The sequence below is a fragment of the Borostomias antarcticus genome (assembly GCF_949987555.1).
Source record: "Borostomias antarcticus genome assembly, chromosome: 8".
Taxonomy (NCBI): Eukaryota; Metazoa; Chordata; class Actinopteri; order Stomiiformes; family Stomiidae; genus Borostomias; species Borostomias antarcticus.
This window is the reverse complement of record NC_140241.1, coordinates 2,046,790-2,065,609: the sequence shown is the minus strand read 5'-3', so window position 1 is coordinate 2,065,609 and position 18,820 is coordinate 2,046,790. Positions and strand designations below refer to the sequence as shown.

General features: G+C 53.5%; 1 protein-coding gene across 1 annotated transcript in view; it reads right to left on the bottom strand.

The window, feature by feature from the left end:
* Window positions 1-515: 515 nt before the first annotated feature.
* LOC311312129 (GON-4-like protein) overlaps window positions 516-18,820 on the bottom strand; it is a 31,030-nt gene continuing 12,725 nt past the window's right edge. Inside the window, 20 exon segments of the mRNA XM_084442000.1 lie at window positions 516-1,070; window positions 1,441-1,543; window positions 2,812-3,121; window positions 3,365-3,584; window positions 3,792-3,902; window positions 4,024-4,335; window positions 5,297-5,440; window positions 5,876-6,005; window positions 6,007-6,077; window positions 6,730-6,893; window positions 7,263-7,521; window positions 8,594-8,724; window positions 9,222-9,315; window positions 9,453-10,751; window positions 11,996-12,112; window positions 13,009-13,159; window positions 13,893-14,043; window positions 14,424-14,586; window positions 16,102-16,188; window positions 16,785-17,016. Coding sequence (XP_084298126.1) covers window positions 951-1,070; window positions 1,441-1,543; window positions 2,812-3,121; window positions 3,365-3,584; window positions 3,792-3,902; window positions 4,024-4,335; window positions 5,297-5,440; window positions 5,876-6,005; window positions 6,007-6,077; window positions 6,730-6,893; window positions 7,263-7,521; window positions 8,594-8,724; window positions 9,222-9,315; window positions 9,453-10,751; window positions 11,996-12,112; window positions 13,009-13,159; window positions 13,893-14,043; window positions 14,424-14,586; window positions 16,102-16,188; window positions 16,785-17,016 — 4,369 coding nt within the window. The 3' untranslated portion in view covers window positions 516-950.

Here is an 18,820-nt window from a genome sequence, read left to right as displayed (position 1 = left end):
CCTCCCTCCCTCCCTCCCTTCCTTCCTTCCTTCCTTCCTTCCTTCCTTCCTTCCTTCCTTCCTTCCTTCCTCCCTCCCTCCCTTCCTCCCTCCCTCCCAACAATGTTGGCCTGCATCTATCTATATAATGGACTAAATGGCCAATTACTGATTGCTCCAATGGGTATCAGAACTAGCAGTTAAGTTAATTGGATGGTTTAGCTGGAGTGATGGCAGATATAGTGTTTAGTTAATGTCTATAGTGCTCCAGCGGGTATCAGAACTAGTAGTATTGATGATGATGATGGTGATTTTATTTTTTGAAAGCTGTTGGTTTATACGGAGCCCAGGAGGTGACATGGATGTAAATTTTTTTATAAAGTGCGCGTGTATTTTATAACTCGCACACGCTCTTTACTAAATCGCACGCACGCTTTAATGAGACACACACACACAAAGACACACACACATGGCATTCAATGTGCACATTGTCCTTTTTTTGTACAACCCAGGTAATAATAAAAGGAAACATTAATCACCTGTACATGTTGGATCCAACTCCAATTTCTTATGAACAATATTTACACATATTGAAACACAGTAAACCTGGTTTCTAAGTCTTTTGCTGGTGTATTTGAATGTGTTCTTTTAATGTCTTTCAGTAACTGATTTATAGTGCTCAGTACCCACTTAATCTAGATGATTGTAGTCACACTGAGAAGCTGCCATCTTTGAACAACAAAGACTAACTTTTAAAAGGCAGTGCCGCCATACTGCATTTCTGCTTGCTCTCTCTCGTAGACTCCCGTCTAGGAATGGTGTGTGGTAATCCGGCTGAGTCCGGTTCGGTCCGGTCTAGACCTGCTCCTCGTCGGTGTCTGGCTGTTGTCTGGTGGGACCCGTCTGGTTCAGTCCGGTCTAGTCCTGCTCCTCGTCGGTGTCTGCCTGTTGTCCGGCGGGACCGGTCCGGTCTAGTCCTGCTCCTCGTCGGTGTCTGGCTGTTGTCCGGCGGGCCCCGGCTGGTCCTCGGCGCTGACCTGGCGAGCGGCGGTGCGGAACAGGCCCATCAGGTCCCGGAACCGCTGGGACACCTGCAGGGGAGGACAGTCGGGGACAACAAGACAACACACGACTATTTACAATGAACGGCCCAATACATTAAAGGTGCACTGTGTAGAATTTAGTGGCATCTAGCAGTGAGGTTGCAGATAGAACCAACTGATTACACCCCCCCCCCCCACTTCCGTTGGTGTAAGAGAAGTTATGGTGGCCTGTTAGGTGTCAGTAGCTACTTCCAAAAAACACATCCTCTCTAGAGCGGTTTGTCCGTTCTGGGCCACTGTAGAAACATGGCGGCCTCCGTGGAAGAGGACCGATCCCTATGTAGATATAAAGGGCTCATTCTAAGGTAACGAAAACACGTCTTCTGCGATTGAGAAGTGAATTTAAAAAGCCCTTCACCTCATTGGGTGTCTTGTTGCCCAGCTGGGTGGAGATGGCTTGAAAAGTGCTCCGATTGGCTCCTTGCCGCTGGCAGGCTGTTAGGATCACACGGTCTGCCTCTCTGTGAGCCAAGAGCAACAAACGTTCTGTAAACATCTCAACAAACGTTCTGTAAACATCTCAACAAACGTTCTGTAAACATCTCAACAAACATTCTGTAAACATCTCAACAAACGTTCTGTAAACATCTCAACAAACGTTCTGTAAACATCTCAACAAACATTCTGTAAACATCTCAACATTCTGTAAACATCTCAACATTCTGTAAACATCTCAACATTCTGTAAACATCTCAACAAACGTTCTGTAAACATCTCAACAAACGTTCTGTAAACATCTCAACAAACGTTCTGTAAACATCTCAACAAACGTTCTGTAAACATCTCAACAAACATTCTGTAAACATCTCAACATTCTGTAAACATCTCAACAAACGTTCTGTAAACATCTCAACAAACGTTCTGTAAACATCTCAAAAAACATTCTGTAAACATCTCAACAAACATTCTGTAAACATCTCAACAAACATTCTGTAAACATCTCAACAAACATTCTGTAAATATCTCTTAACAGGTCACATATCGCACACAATCAACAATACTTCTTGACGTAACCAAGTTGAATTGGTTAAACTCTCTCCTGAGTATAAATACCGTCCACTCGCGCCATCAAATCACTAGCTTTTGGGTGGCGTAGCTAAAGTGGCGTCGGAGGACCCGAGATGGAACCCAGAGCGGGAGAGAGAGGGTGGAAGTGATACCGGCGAGCGAGGCGGCGACACCTGTGACTCTGGCCAAACGACTAAAAGAACGATGCAGGACCACTTAGTAAGATGGGATCTTTGTTATTTACATCGTCAGGGAAGTCTGTTCTGTCGTGCTGTGGAAACTAGCTGTGTTTAGAGGGTTGCTGTGGAAACTAGCTGTGTTTAGAGGGTTGTTTGGCCGTGAGGTCAAGTTGGCTCGGCTGAGGAGAACAACTGGAAGCGAACGGCGAGCTCAGTTGAGGTCCCTCGTGAGTTGTGCAGGTCAGAGCGTTCTAGACTGGAATGTCCCATTTCGCAGTACGTCTCAATAGCAAGATTAATATCTACTCACGTAAGTTCCAAGAAAACCATTAGCCTTATGTGACACACACGCTGTGTTTGAGGATCTGCATATAAAAGGTGATGCCCCACGCTGGGCTGGGGGCTGTATCAGAACTGTGAAGCTGTATTGAGTGTGTTACCGTAATACCTGTAAAGGCTGAACCACTCCTGTGAAGTTTTGTACTATCAGAAATTACCAACAGTAGCTGTCAAACTACCGTTGAGCGAAGCCTCCGTCTCACCGTGTCCAGAGGATGACCTTCTCCCCGCTGGCGGTGAGGGAGATGTTCTTGGCGCACACGGGCGGGTCGGGGGGCGGGCTGGGGCGAGGCTGCAGCGCTGTCGGGGGGCTCTCCGTCGCCCCGGAGTCGGGGGGCGCGTCGAACAACCCCGAAGCTCCTCCCTCCGCCCTGCACTTCTTAGACGAAGGACTGCGTCCTCCCTCCCCGTCCTTCCACCCCTCCTCGTCCTCCTCCTCGTCCATCTCCTCCTCCTCCCGCTCTTTCCTGAGAGGGGGCGGGGCCGGGCCTTCCCAGGAGGGCGCTCCTTGTTCTGATGAGAGACGCTCTTCAAATTGACTTGAACTCCTCTGAGTGGATAAATATGACTCACATTGGCCCCGCCCCCGCAAACCCATCAAACACATTTGACTGAAGTTGCATGATTCACACAATTTATTTGTATATTATATATATTGTACATGATGTGATCTATATAGAGACTGATGTAGAGGATTTGTGTATCAGTGAATTTCCTTAAACTTCATTAAACACGAGAGCAATGATCTCCACATACCAGGCTGTGGGCTGTTCGCCCCACTGTCCAATTCATCCTTCACTACGGACTCCACCTCCTTCTCATCTTCCGGCTCCTCCTCCGGCTCCTCCTCTTTCTCCTCCCTCGCCTCCTCCCTCTCCTCGCCGCCTCCCTCGGCCTGTAGGTCGGTGGGCGGGCTGGTTGCCGTGGGGTACAGGGGGTCAAGGCTCTTCATCGCTCTGGGAACCCCGTCTGTTGCCTGGGAGACAGGAGAGCCCACTGATGATGTAACAGGTGTTTAACTGGCTAGTTTTACATTACAACCTTTAATTCAACATTTAATTCTCAAACTAGACTGACAACCTCCGTCCTCGTCACAAACCCATATATTCCACAGCAGTTTCTGGCGATGATCGCTAATCAACTCTCTCACCAGGTCTGAGACCACGGGCGGTGATTAGATTACCTTGTTGCCATGGCAGCGAGAGCACCCTTTCCTTCGGTGGCGGCGAAGCTTGGCATCATGGCTGCCATCGTGGCAGAGGCAGGAGCAATCCTTCTCTGGCCAATCACAGTCCTGCGCAGGCAATAATCAACCAATCTAAATCATATACGTGAATGCAGAAAGAAATCTCTCTCGGTAAAAGGACAGTTTTTAGAGTCAGACGAGAGGGTAAAAACACACTATCTCATCGAACCTTGTAGGTGCCAAGGGAGCCAATCTTCCTTCTCCTGCTCCGAACTGCCATTGGCCGAATCTTATGCCCCTCCTCCTCTTCGTCCAGATCGGGGAGGGTGACTTCCTCAAACCCGCCGTTGGCCCCTCCCCCCGGCGCCAGGCCGACGCCCTCGCCGACGTCTCCCCCTCCGGCACCTCCCTCCTCGGGCCAACAGGCCTCCTCAAACTGCCCGGGGCGCGCTGGCGGGGGGCGGAGCTCGTCAAAGAACACCCAGAATTCCCCTTGCAGGTGGGTGTGGCCTTTCAGAAGGGAGGCCATCTGTGCCTTCAGCTGGCGGGGGTACGGGAGGAGAGCACAGCGAGAGAACGTTGTCATCGTCCTTCCAGCAGTACGGCACAGCGATGTCATCATCGGCCGGTTGAAGTTGAGAAACAAGCTCTAACTCAGACACGACGACGGGAAAACTAAAAAGCCTCTTGCTCACTAGTGACTACAGGTTTGAACTCGGGACGCACGATACATCGGCAATCATATCGGTATCGGCCGATGTTAGTCATTTTTTAGTATATCGGTATCGGTCCGATGTGCAAAACAGGGCCGATGTGAACAGCCGATAATTATTTCTGTCCAGCTGCTGTGTCGTTTTTGAGAGGAAACAATGCAGTAAAGATTTATTGGCTTTTCCAAATGTTATTGAAATAGAGACGGTGTTTCCATGTGTTTTTCAGTATGTATAACATTTGATTATCATAGAAATGTGATTTTATACAGATCGTATCGATATAAAGACGTAAATATCGGTTATCGGCCATGACAGCAATGTTAATATCTGTTATCGGTATCGGCCAAAATGTTCATATCGATGCATCCCTAATTTGAACGTAACGTTTCCTCAGGCCGCTCCAGAGCGACCCTAGCTGGAGCGTTTTCCAGCTGAGGCTAACGGGGAGCGGGGGTCTAAATGGTAAATGGACTACTCTTATATAGCGCTTTTCCACCTTAGCGGCACTCAAAGCGCTTTCCAATGGCCTCTCATTCACCCATTCACGCACACACATTCACACACCAATGGCGGTAGCTGCCATGCAAGGCGCTAACCTGCTCATTGAGAGCAATTTGGGGTTAGGTGTCTTGCTCAAGGACACTTCGACATGTGGACAGTCGGAGCTGGGATTCGAACCACTGACCCTTTGATCACTGAACGACCTGCTCTACCAACTGAGCTACAGCCGCCCCTAACGGGGAGCGGGGGTCTAACGGGGGTCTAATGGGGAGCGGGGGTCTAACGCACCTCCTCGATGCTGGCGGGGCTGAGGCTGGCGCCCCCCTGGAGGGCCCTGACGATCTTCTGGTAGTGGGACGGGTTCTCCCCGAAACTGATCTCCAGCTGGCGCAGGAACCGCCGGCTACGCTCGAACGCCTGCTGCTCCTCAAACTGGACCACAGAGGATGAAGAGGGGGGGGGGGGGGGGGGGGGGGAGAGGAGGGGGGGGGAGAGGAGAGAGGGAGGGGGTGAAGAAAGGAGAGAGAGAGGGAGGGGAAGAGAGGAGAGAGAGGGAGGGGGAGGAGAGAGAGAGGGAGGGGAAGAGAGGAGAGAGAGGGAGGGGGAGGAGAGAGGAGAGAGAGAGGGAGGGGGAGGAGAGAGGAGAGAGAGAGGGAGGGGGAGGAGAGAGAGGGAGGGAGGGGGAGGAGAGAGAGGAGAGAGAGGGGGAGGAGAGAGGAGAGAGAGGGGGAGGAGAGAGGAGAGAGATGAAGACAGGAGAGAGAGGGAGGGAACAGAAGGGGGAGGAAAGAGGTGAACAAGTCAAGCCTCGCCGCAAAAAAAATCACCTCAGCTACTGTGATATTTAGTGAAACCGAGTGTCCGTACCAGACCGCACTCCAGCGCCTGCTCGGGCTGGAGGAAGGCGGCGAAGTCCCTGAGGAGGTCAGGCCAGGCGGCCAGGACGCAGCGCAGCTGGCCGAACAGCTCCACCACGCTGCTGCCCTCGGGGGGGGCCCTGCTCAAACTCATACAGCAGCTGCAGGAACTCCTCCACCTTCCCCGGCGCCTCCTGGAGGGCCTCCCGCACCTGTGTGGAGAGGAGGGGGGAGTAAACGGAGAGGAGGGGGGAGTAAACGGAGAGGAGGGGGGAGTAAACGGAGAGGAGGGGGGAGTAAACGGAGAGGAGGGGGGAGTAAACGGAGAGGAGGGGGGAGTAAACGGAGAGGAGGGGGGAGTAAACGGAGAGGAGGGGGGGAGTAAACGGAGAGGAGGGGGGAGTAAACGGAGAGGAGGGGGGAGTATAACGGAGAGGAGGGGGGGAGTAAACGTTTAAACGAGTAAAAATGTATCCAAAGCACTTTCCAATGGCCTCTCATTCACCCATTCACACACATTCACACACCAATGGCAGCAGCTGCCGTGCAAGGTGCTAACCTGCTCATTGGGAGCAATTTGGGGGTCAGTGTCTTTGCCCAAGGACACTTTGACATGTGGACAGGAGGAGGCGGGATTCGAACCGCCGACCCTACGATCATTGAACGACCCGCTTTACATGGCGAAGGCCATGTCCTTGCTCTCTCTCAGGGGGACAGAGACGTTCTCACCCTGCTGATGTAGGCCTGGGCGAAGGCCATGTCCTTGCTCTCTCTCAGGGGGACGGAGACATGCTCACCCTGCTGATGTAGGCCTGGGCGAAGGCCATGTCCTTGCTCTCTCTCAGGGGGACGGACGGTGCTCACCCTGCTGATGTAGGCCTGGGCGAAGGCCATGTCCTTGCTCTCTCTCAGGGGGTCGTTGTCCAGGATGTGGTCGTCGTACAGCAGCAGCAGCTTGGACGTGTCTTTGCTGTCTCGCTCCGGGCGCTTGCTCCGTCTCAGGCCGCGAGGCGGAGGCCGCCCTCTTCCTATTGGATGAAGCGTCGTACGGACCAATGGGAGCATATAGCATATAGCATTGTGGCTAGCATTTTCTGACTGGAAGTGAGAGATGATGAAATGAAAATATTTTATTTTGCTGTCGCTAGCTACATAAGTAAAGTAGCTACAGTTTAGTGTAGTCCTCTGATGTTAGTAAGTATGTAGGCTAACATTAGCTAGGCTGGCTAACATTAGCTAGGCTATGTGTTGTGGACTAAATGGCATTCCATTCAAATTTAGTTCACATTTTTCCCATTTAGTCTATGCATTTTCAGCAATACTTTTCGCTGTTCAGCATTCACACACATTTTCTGTAATTTTTTCACAACACTGAAAACCCTGATCTGCTGACTGACCTCTGCCTCGTCCGGCCCCCTTCCCAGCAGCCTGCGGGGTCCCTTCCCCAGGGGGCGCGTCTTCGTCCCCGGCCGCCTTGGTGGCCCCGCCCTCCCCGGACTCCAGCTCCTCCCCCTTGGCCCCCGGCCCGCCCTCCTCCTCCTCCTCGGAGTTCTCCTCCTGGGAGTTCTGGGACACGGGGGAGTTGGGGGAGTTGTCCTCCTCCGAGTCACACAGCCGGCCCTCGGAGGCCAGCCACGTCAGCTTCTTCATGGTCTCCTGGGGGACCGGAGAGACGGTGACACCACGTTACCGGAGAGACGGTGGCACCACGTTACCGGAGAGACGGTGACACCACGTTACCGGAGAGACGGTGACACCACGTTACCGGAGAGACGGTGGCACCACGTTACCGGAGAGACGGTGGCACCACGTTACCGGAGAGACGGTGACACCACGTTACCGGAGAGACGGTGGCACCACGTTACCGGAGAGACGGTGGCACCACGTTACCGGAGAGACGGTGACACCACGTTACCGGAGAGACGGTGACACCACGTTACCGGAGAGACGGTGACACCACGTTACCGGAGAGACGGTGACACCACGTTACCGGAGAGACGGTGACACCACGTTACCGGAGAGACGGTGACAAGACGTTACCGGAGAGACGGTGACACCACGTTACCGGAGAGACGGTGACACTAGTTACCGGAGAGACGGTGACACCACGTTACCGGAGAGACGGTGACAAGACGTTACCGGAGAGACGGTGACAAGACGTTACCGGAGAGACGGTGACACCACGTTACCGGAGTGACGGAGACACGACGTCACCAGACGGACGGACTGAACGCGTGTGTATGCTGCATTGTTTACTGTGCTTAATAATATAAATATAAAAAAAGTTGTTGATATTTTTGGGGCATTTGTGCTTTATTATATAGGAAAGAGTAGAGTGACAGGAAATGTGTGTGTGTGTGTGTGAGAGAGAGAGAGAGAGAGAGAGAGAGAGAGAGAGAGAGAGAGAGAGGGAGAGAGAGAGAGAGAGAGAGAGAGAGAGAGAGAGGGGGGAGAACATGCAGCACAGGGTCCAGGCCGGATTCGAACCCGCTGCGAGGACTAGCCTTCACGTGGTACGCGTCTTAACCCATGAGCCACCGGGGCGCCCCAGTGCTTAATAACTCTAGATTCATTTGTTGTACATCGTAATGTTTTAGTGCAACACCATTTCGGGGGTGGAGTAAATCTATACATCTATAATGAACTTGATCAGAGCCAGACTGGGGGGGAACGTTAGTTACAACAACGATGAAGAAAAAACAACACAAACAAAAACAAACTCCTGTACCTGCAACTCTGGCACAGAGAGGACCGACTCCTCAGAGGCAGACGACATCACTTCCTCTTCATCCTCATCTTGAGTGAGGTCATCGAAGTCCTCCTCCTCTTCCTCCTCTCCCTGCCGCTCCCCGTCGCCATCTTTCTCTCCATCTCCCTCCTTCTCTCCTCCGCTGTGTCCCCCCTCCTCCTCCCCCCCCCCTCCTTCCCCGCTCCTCCTCCCGCGCTTCCCTCCTCCTCCCCCCCCCCTCCCCGCGCCCGCTCTCCTTCCCCTCTCCTCCTCCCTCCTCCCTCCCTCCTCGCGCACTTCCCTCCTCCTCTCCGCCTCCCCCCTCCCCAGTCCCTCCCCTCTCTCCTCCCCCCTCCCCCGCCCCTCCCCTCTCTCCTCCTCTCTCCCCCGTCCCTCCCCTCTCTCCTCCTCCCTCCCCGGTCCCTCCCCCCTCTCCTCCTCCCTCCCCCGTCCCTCCCCTCTCTCCTCCCCCCTCCCCCGCACCTCCTCTCTCTCCTCCTCCTCCGTTCTCTCCATCCTTGCTCTCTCCTTCTCCTCCGCTGTCCCCCGGCGCCGCGCCGCCCGTTGCGGCCACGCCCTGCTCTCCTCCTCCCCCTCCTCCTCTCTCCTCCCCCCCTCCGCCCCCGACCCTCTCCTCCCCCGGCGGGGTACGGGGGCGGAGCCACCGGTCCGGCCCCCTCCCCTCCGCGGCGTGGGGCGGGCTGCCCAGGCTGGAGCAGGGGCTGCCGGAGGCCGAGGACGCAGACAGGGTGAGGAGAAGAGGGTCCGGGGTACCCCCGCGTCCGTCCCCCTCCCCCTCCTCCTCCTCCCCCTCCTCCTCCTCCTCCTCCTCCTCCCCGTCGTCCCTCAGCTCCTCCACCAGGCGGTGCAGCTGCTCCTCTAAGCTCTGTCCGTCCACGGAGCCGCTCGGCAGGTCGCAGTCAGACGACCACCAGACCCCCGGAGCCTGCTGCTGGCGTTCCTGGCCCGAGGAGTAGGAGGAGGAGGGCGGGCAGTCGAACCGCCGGGTGCCGCCGCTCTGAGGCCCCGGCCGGTCGCTGGGAGGGAAGAGGATGTTTTTGGGCAGCCACAGCATCTGAGAGGAACCGCTGGACGTCACCCGGACCAGGACGTAGTCCGAGGGCTCCTTGACTTCGCTCGGCGCCGGGGAACTGGGGTTCGGGGACGCGTGAGGAGGGGTGGCGTTCGGCCGCCCCGAACGAGAGCCCCGGTCGTCGGGGGAGGGGTCTGCCGCCCCGGCGGGGGTCGAGGGCGTCCGGGGCGGGGACGCCGGACCGGAGGCGAGCTGGGGGCCGGCGTCTGGAGGAGTGGGGGGGCGGTTTAGGACGGGCGGGGGGGCGGGTAGTAACGGCCTGGCGAGGGTGCGCTTGCGGGCGAGAGTGGCCGCTTGCTGGCGGGAGGGGCCGGTGGGGCGTGGCGGTCTCTTGGGATTGGCTCGCCACCTGGGAATCAACGGTGAGGTTAGACCGGCCGCGCAGACCGAAGGCTTCGGGGGCGCCGGCTTGATGGGAAGCAGGTTCGACGGTAGCTGGAGGTAGGCTCGCTCCGTCTGATTGGACGCGGCGGGCATCACACACGCGGCGACCATGCCCTGACTCATGAGGGGGGATCCAATAGGAGAGGCCGCTGAGATCTGCATCAGAGGCGCGGAGCAGGAACTAGCATTCCCAGAATCCTGAGCGACGCACTGAGCCACGGGATGGAAGCTGATTGGATAAGAAGAGGTCAACGGCACGGTTTCGGGGGCGGGAGTGACAGGGGCCTGGGCCAATGGCAGGGCGCCATGGAGTGGAGTGCTAGGAGCGCTGGCCAATAGGATGACACCTTGCGAGGGAACGGGCGGTGGGATTTGCGCCAGGAAGCTGACGGGGTCGGCGGGGGCTTTGGCGAGGGGCGCGAGAGAGGCGGTGGGGGTGAAACCGTGAATGGGACGAGGTTTCGGGACGACGGCCGGCCTCTGGTTCTTGGCGTAGTTGATGTGGGGGTGCAGACGCAGGGCGACGCCCTTGGGGAGAGACGGGGCGTAGCGCGTTCCCCGAGGGAAGGCGTAAGAGGGGGCGGGAGGGGGCGGAGGTTGGGGGGGTGGTTTGTCATGGAGGGCGTTCCCGTTCGCCTGGTTGTGCGCCATCACTGCCTTGTGTATCACCGGAAGACTCTTCTGCACAGGACAAATATACAAACAGATGTTAGTAGGGCTGGGTTTAAAAAATCGATTAATCGATTCTGAATCGATTCTGAATCAAATGATTCAGAATCGATTCATGAATCCCAAAATCGATCTTTTATTTAATGAATGAATGAATAAATGAAGGAATGAATAGTTCATTAATTCATTCAATGATTCATTCATTCATTCATTTTTGGAAATCAGTATCGATACCCAGCCCTAGTATTGATGTGTTGCATAACTTGGCAGTCATGTAATTAAGGTTACAGCTAAAAAAAACAGGTTTTAGTAACACTAACCGATCGATATTGAATCGAATCGTGATAATCGATTCTGAACCTTGTGAATCGGAATCTAATCGATTCTTGAAATTCGACTCGATACCCAGCCCTAGATGTTAGTATTTTGAGAGGGGGGGGGTTGATAGTATTAGGTTGATATTATTTGGATTAAATGTTTAAATTCTGTGTGGGCCTTTTTAAAATCACGCTGAGTGGAACCGTTTCCTATACTGTATATGAGGAATACTGTGGCAAAATCATGGCCAAACTTCAAAGGGTGACTTTGGGGGACCTCGTGACGCGGTATTTCCCGTGTTGACCTACGTCCATCACCCCATTGCTCTCTGTAAAGCGCATGTATTGCCTCTGTATATGAAACGCGCTATAAAAATAAAGTTAGATTTGATTTGATATAGGCTACACTGACAGCGATTTTAAAAAAGGCCTACACACAGAATCTTATGTTATTTATTTATTTTTATTTAATAGTTTAAAATTCAGAGACAGTGCACATTAAGGAACATTTCTGTAAATATGCTGGTTTAGCCAAATTGGCTAATTTCCAACCATAGTCTCTGGGGCAGATGGCATGAGCACTACAATAATTAAAATACATTAAAATACATTATATACATAATAACAAATAATACATAATTAATCCACGTACTATCAACTGAAAGAAGCATTGACCACGCCCCTTTAAGAGCTGTGCCATTATCCAGACAAAGCTGACCACGCCCCTTTAAGAGCTGTGCCATTATCCAGACAAAGCTGGCACGCCCCTTTAAGAGCTGTGCCATTATCCAGACAAAGCTGACCACGCCCCTTTACGAGCTGTGCCATTATCCAGACAAAGCCGTGTGTACTGACATCATTTCCTTTAAACAGAGCAGTGGTCACTAGTTGAAATGGCGGTGCCTGTGTCTGTATTGAGAGTGTGAGACGGTTTTATACCTTCAGCCAGTTGGGCATGACGGACGTCTCTCTCTCCACAGGGGGGCGCTCCTCCCCGGGCATCACCCTGGCACACACCGGGGACATGGGCGCCACCACGCCCTCTCTGTAGTACAGCTAGAGACAGAGACACGAGGACATGGGCTCAACGCAGCTAGAGACAGAGGGACGAGGACATGGGCTCAACGCAGCTAGAGACAGAGGGACGAGGACATGGGCTCAACGCAGCTAGAGACAGACGAGGACATGGGCTCAACGCAGCTAGAGACAGAGACACGAGGACATGGGCTCAACGCAGCTAGAGACAGAGACACGAGGACATGGGCTCAACGCAGCTAGAGACAGACGAGGACATGGGCTCAACGCAGCTAGAGACAGAGACACGAGGACATGGGCTCAACGCAGCTAGAGACAGAGGGACGAGGACATGGGCTCAACGCAGCTAGAGACAGACGAGGACATGGGCTCAACGCAGCTAGAGACAGACGAGGACATGGGCTCAACGCAGCTAGAGACAGAGGGATGAGGACATGGGCTCAACGCAGCTAGAGACAGAGGGATGAGGACATGGGCTCTGAACACAACTAGAGACAGAGACACGAGGACATGGGCTCTGAACACAGCTAGAGACAGAGGGATGAGGACATGGGCTCTGAACACAACTAGAGACAGAGGGACGAGGACATGGGCTCTGAAAACATGGGCTCTGAACACAACTAGAGACAGAGGGATGAGGACATGGGCTCTGAACACAACTAGAGACAGAGGGATGAGGACATGGGCTCTGAACACAACTAGAGACAGAGGGATGAGGACATGGGCTCTGAACACAACTAGAGACAGAGGGACGAGGACATGGGCTCTGAACACAACTAGAGACAGAGGGATGAGGACATGGGCTCCACGTTCTATGTTGCCACCACAAGAGGCAGTAGTCCCAGAACACCAGAACAAAAACACGATGACACCACACTTTCCAGATCCTGGGTGGTCTGTTTCACTGTGTGCCGCACCTTGATGATGTGTTCGGGTGAATTGGGTCCGGACATCTCCCTCACGCGGGTTTTGAGCAGGTCGCGGTCCTTGTTCCGGAGCAGGTACTGACACATGAGGTGGTAGGGAAGCTCCGTGTCTCTGAAGTGCTCAAGGCCCAGAACTATGAGACTGAGACACAGAAACACAGTCTGATACGACGGTCTGGAATGACTCAGCAGAAATACAATAGAACTGGTGCGTTGTTGGGATGGTACTAGGTTGAGTGAGTGTGTGTGTGTGTGTGTGTGTGTGTGTGTGTGTGTGTGTGTGTACCTGTCCTCGCCCCTAGTGTAGGCGTTCCTGGTGTGTGTGGTGTGTGTGTGTGTGTGAGTGTGTGTGTGTGTGTGTACCTGTCCTCACCCCGGGTGTAGGTGTTCCGGGTGCGAGGGGAGAGCCAGGCTGGGTCCAGGTGTGTGTGTGTGTGTGTGTGTGTGTGTGTGTGTGTGTGTGGTGTGTGTGTGTGTGTGTGTGTGTGTGGTGTGTGTGTGTGTGTGTGTACCTGTCCTCCCCCCGGGTGTAGGTGTTCCGGGTGCGAGGGGAGAGCCAGGCTGGGTCCAGGTGTGTGTGTGTGTGTGTGTGTGCGCGTGTGGTGTGTGTGTGAGTGTGTGTGTGCGTACCTGTCCTCCCCCCTGGTGTAGGTGTTCCGGGTGCGAGGGGAGAGCCAGGCCAGGTCCAGGTGTGTGTGTGTGTGTGTGTGTGTGTGTGTGTGTGTGTGTGTGCGTGTGTGTGTGTGCGTGTGCGTGTGTGTGTACCTGTCCTCGCCCCGGGTGTAGGTGTTCCGGGTGCGAGGGGAGAGCCAGGCTGGGTCCAGGTGTGTGTGTGTATGTGTGTGTGTGGTGTGTGTGTGTGTGTGTGTGTGTACCTGTCCTCGCCCCGGGTGTAGGTGTTCCGGGTGCGAGGGGAGAGCCAGGCCGGGTCCAGGCTGCGGACGGGGAGGAGTTCTGGGTAGAGGAAGACCGACCGGGTCGCCAGGAGCCACGCGGTCTCGGCTGGCAGCAGCGCGTACGTCCGCACTACAGGGACACAACAACAACAACAACAACATCATCATCATCATCATCATCATAACAACACGCTGACCGGTCGCCTGGGCTAAGGTCACAGCGCCTCCATAGAGACACTCTCATCAAAGTTAGCTTGTGAATGCTAACGCCGTCCAATTCACTTCCTGTTTATAGGGTAAAGGTCAGTCTGCTAGTCTAAGATATGCTTCCCTTTCACTCAAACGAACAATATAAGTGATGTGATATTTTGAGTAAACTATCTGGCTATCCAACACACACACACACGCACACACTCTCACACACACTCTCACACACTCTCTCACTCACACTCACACACACACACACACTCATACACACACACTCACACACACACACTCTAGCGGTCTTACTGCAGAAGCTGGAGTGTGTTCTGGGTGGGATGGGGCCGGGGGGCTTGGGAGGAGAGCTCTCCTGCTCCTGGAGGAGAGACAGCGCCCCCTGCAGGTTACACGCCCGGAAGGCGCTGGCACCCTTCCTCTCCTCCTGGCGCCCGGCGAACATCTGGAGCTCCTCCTGGGAGGAGACGCGGAGAACGGCAGGCGTGAGGGGAGCAGGGAGGAGGAGGAGGAGGAGGGAGGAGGAGGAGGAGGGAGGAGGAGGAGGAGGAGGAGGGAGGAGGAAGAGGGAGGAGGAGGAGGAGGGAGGAGGAGGAAGAGGGAGGAGGAGGAGGAGGAGGAGGAGGGAGGAGGAGGGAGGAGGAAAGAACGGCAGGCATGAGGGGAGCAGGGAGGAGGAGGGAGGAGGAGGAGGAGGAGGAGGAGGGGGAGAGAACGGCAGGCATGAGGGGAGCAGGGAGGAGGAGGGAGGAGGAGGAGGAGGAGGAGGGAGGAGGAGGAGGAGGAGGAGGAGAGAACGGAGACAGAGAGAGGAGAGGATGCCCTCAGAGAGCTCTAGGAAGGTGCAGACTGGGGCTGATGGAGATACAGCAGAACCTCAGAGATCCAGAAGTCCAGTCGACCCAACGGGTCAAAACCAGAAGCAGCCGTCAAATTGAACATTTTACCGTCACAAAATGGCTAGCACAATAGACAAGTATCGCTGTTTTTTTTATTGCAATTTCAATGCCTTTCCGATTGTTGTTGTTGATTTATTCTGAGTGCAAATGAAACAAATATTGTATTTTGTAAAACTGGTGTATCTTGACGTCACGGTTACGTTGCAAATGTTTAAGAGATCCAAACGACCCTGGTCCCTGATAGGTTGGGATCTCTGAGGTTCTGCTCTGAGGTTCTGGTGTAGTGGTTCTAGTGTAGTGGTTCTGGTGTAGTGGTTCTGGTGTAGTGGTTCTGGTGTAGTGGTTCTGGTGTAGTGGTTCTGCTGTGGTGGTTCTGTTGTAGTGGTTCTGGTGTAGTGGTTCTGGTGTACTGGTTCTGGTGTAGAGGTTCTGGTGTAGAGGTTCTGGTGTAGTGGTTCTGGTGTACTGGTTCTGGTGTAGAGGTTCTGGTGTAGTGGTTCTGGTGTAGAGGTTCTGGTGTGGTGGTTCTGCTGTAGTGGTTCTGGTGTAGAGGTTCTGGTGTAGAGGTTCTGGTGTGGTGGTTCTGCTGTAGTGGTTCTGGTGTAGAGGTTCTGGTGTAGAGGTTCTGGTGTGGTGGTTCTGCTGTAGTGGTTCTGGTGTAGAGGTTCTGGTGTAGAGGTTCTGGTGTGGTGGTTCTGCTGTAGTGGTTCTGGTGTAGTGGTCCTGGTGTAGAGGTTCTGGTGTGGTGGTTCTGCTGTAGTGGTTCTGGTGTAGTGGTTCTGGTGTAGAGGTTCTGGTGTAGTGGTTCTGGTGTAGAGGTTCTGGTGTGGTGGTTCTGCTGTAGTGGTTCTGCTGTAGTGGTTCTAGTGTACTGGTTCTGGTGTGGTGGTGGTTCGGTACTGTGTGGTGGTGGTTCGGTACTGTGTGGTGGTGGTTCTGGTGTGGTGGTGGTTCGGTACTGTGTGGTGGTGGTTCTGGTGTGGTGGTGGTTCGGTACTGTGTGGTGGTGGTTCTGGTGTAGTGGTGGTTCTGGTGTAGTGGTGGTTCTGGTGTGGTGGTGGTTCGGTACTGACCAGGTACTGCCTGGTGAGGGAGGCCTCGTGGTGCAGGGCTGCTACTGGACTGCAGAGCAGGTGAACCTGGGTCAGCAGCTGGACGTGCTGCATCAGAGAGAGAGAGAGAGAGAGAGAGAGAGAGAGTGAGAGAGAGAGAGAGAGAGAGAGAGAGAGAGAGAGAGAGAGAGAGAGAGAGGGTCGCTCAACATCCTGGGTATCAGTCCCTCAACATCCTGGGTATCAGGACAGAGGGTCGCTCAACATCCTGGGTATCAGGACAGAGGGTCGCTCAACATCCTGGGTATCAGGACAGAGGGTCGCTCAACATCCTGGGTATCAGGACAGAGGGTCGCTCAACATCCTGGGTATCAGGACAGAGGGTCGCTCAACATCCTGGGTATCAGGACAGAGGGTCGCTCAACATCCTGGGTATCAGGACAGAGGGTCGCTCAACATCCTGGATATCAGTCCCCCTCCAGACTCAAATACTACGGCCAAAGAGTTTTAGACTTTGTTTCCTGCATTTTGGCAACTTTTGAAGAATGAGAATAATAAAATAATAAGTATACTGCAACAGCATTTCTGTATTAAATACCATTTTTTATTTTGAGTTATGGGGTGAGAACAATAAATAGAATGTTTTTATTTATTTATTTTTATCTTTCAACATCAGAATCAGGAGGATATGGGTGATTTGCTACCTGCTGGACCTGCTGCTGCAGCTGGAGTTTCTGGGCGTGGTCGAGCGTGAGGCCGGGGCTGACCCGAGGCCGCAGCAGCACCACGGGGGCTGGGGAGCCGGGGGCGGGGCCTGGCGGGCCGGGGGCGTGTCCGGGCGTGTCCTGCAGGGCTCTCCGCTGCTGCAGCGCCTCGTACTGCTCCCTCACCGCCCGCCGCCGCTCCGTTAGCATGTTAGCCAGCGGCTCCTGGAACCTGTAGGTAGAGGAGCATGTTAGCTAGCGGCTCCTGGAACCTGTAGGTAGAGGAGCATGTTAGCTAGCGGCTCCTGGAACCTGTAGGTAGAGGAGCATGTTAGCTAGCGGCTCCTGGAACCTGTAGGTAGAGGAGCATGTTAGCTAGCGGCCCCTGGAACCTGTAGGTAGAGGAGCATGTTAGCTAGCGGCTCCTGGAACCTGTAGGTAGAGGAGCATGTTAGCTAGCGGCCCCTGGAACCTGTAGGTAGAGGAGCATGTTAGCTAGCGGCCCCTGGAACCTGTAGGTAGAGGAGCATGTTAGCTAGCTAGCGGCTCCTGGAACCTGTAGGTAGAGGAGCATGTTAGCTAGCTAGCGGCCCCTGGAACCTGTAGGTAGAGGAGCATGTTAGCTAGCTAGCGGCTCCTGGAACCTGTAGGTAGAGGAGCATGTTAGCTAGCTAGCGGCCCCTGGAACCTGTAGGTAGAGGAGCATGTTAGCTAGCTAGCGGCCCCTGGAACCTGTAGGTAGAGGAGCATGTTAGCTAGCTAGCCGCTCCTGGAACCTGTAGGTAGAGGAGCATGTTAGCTAGCTAGCCCCTGGAACCTGTAGGTAGAGGAGCATGTTAGCTAGCTAGCGGCTCCTGGAACCTGTAGGTAGAATGAAATGCCTATACTTGCTTCATTTATTTTATCAAGTCATCACACTTGTATATATATATAAATGTATATAACATATATATTATACATTTATATAGTAACTGATGTCAATAACATCATCAGTACAGAGGATCACACTCAAACTGTTGACCACAGGTGGCCACAGTCCACTGAACAAACGTGTCAAGACAAACTTTAGAAACATTTAGTAAACTCTTGATGAGATGCTCAGATCACATGAGTGAAACGGGTGACAGGTCGATGCATGAATGGTTCTCTCTGTGTTCTGTATTGAGTTGTAGCTCATGAATGGTTCTCTCTGTGTTCTGTATTGAGTTGTAGCTCATGAATGGTTCTCTCTGTGTTCTGTATTGAGTTGTCGCTCATGAATGGTTCTCTCTGTGTTCTGTATTGAGTTGTAGCTCATGAAGGGTTCTCTCTGTGTTCTGTATTGAGTTGTAGCTCATGAATGGTTCTCTCTGTGTTCTGTATTGAGTTGTAGCTCATGAATGGTTCTCTCTGTGTTCTGTATTGAGTTGTAGCTCATGAATGGTTCTCTCTGTGTTCTGTATTGAGTTGTAGCTCATGAATGGTTCTCTCTGTGTTCTGTATTGAGTTGTAGCTCATGAATGGTTCTCTCTGTGTTCTGTATTGAGTTGTAGCTCATGAATGGTTCTCTCTGTGTTCTGTATTGAGTTGTAGCTCATGAATGGTTCTCTCTGTGTTCTGTATTGAGTTGTAGCTCATGCAGGTTCTCTCCACTTCCTGGTTCTCTGTAGGTGGAGAGAACATCGCAGGGCGTTTCTCTGCCTCTCTACCCAAACAGATACAGCACTTCTCTGCTGCTCTGTCCCATAGGGAGGACTGTGTGTGTGTGTGTGTGTGTGTGTGTGTGTGTGTGTGTGTTAGGGGTGTAACAATATATCGTGGCACAATATATCGCAATACAGAAACGTCACAATACGTATCGTCAAGGTGAAACCAATATAGTGATATGTTTATTGTATATCAGTGAACGCTGACTACACAACGCTGGTACCATGTCTTTTGTCTCTAGGCCTCCATGATATTAAAACAATTAAGCTCTTAATTCACAAAGTGTATTGGAGTAGAAATGTGGAGAAACGCACTATTGGTGTGAACAGCAGCGCTACTGCAACGCTTCA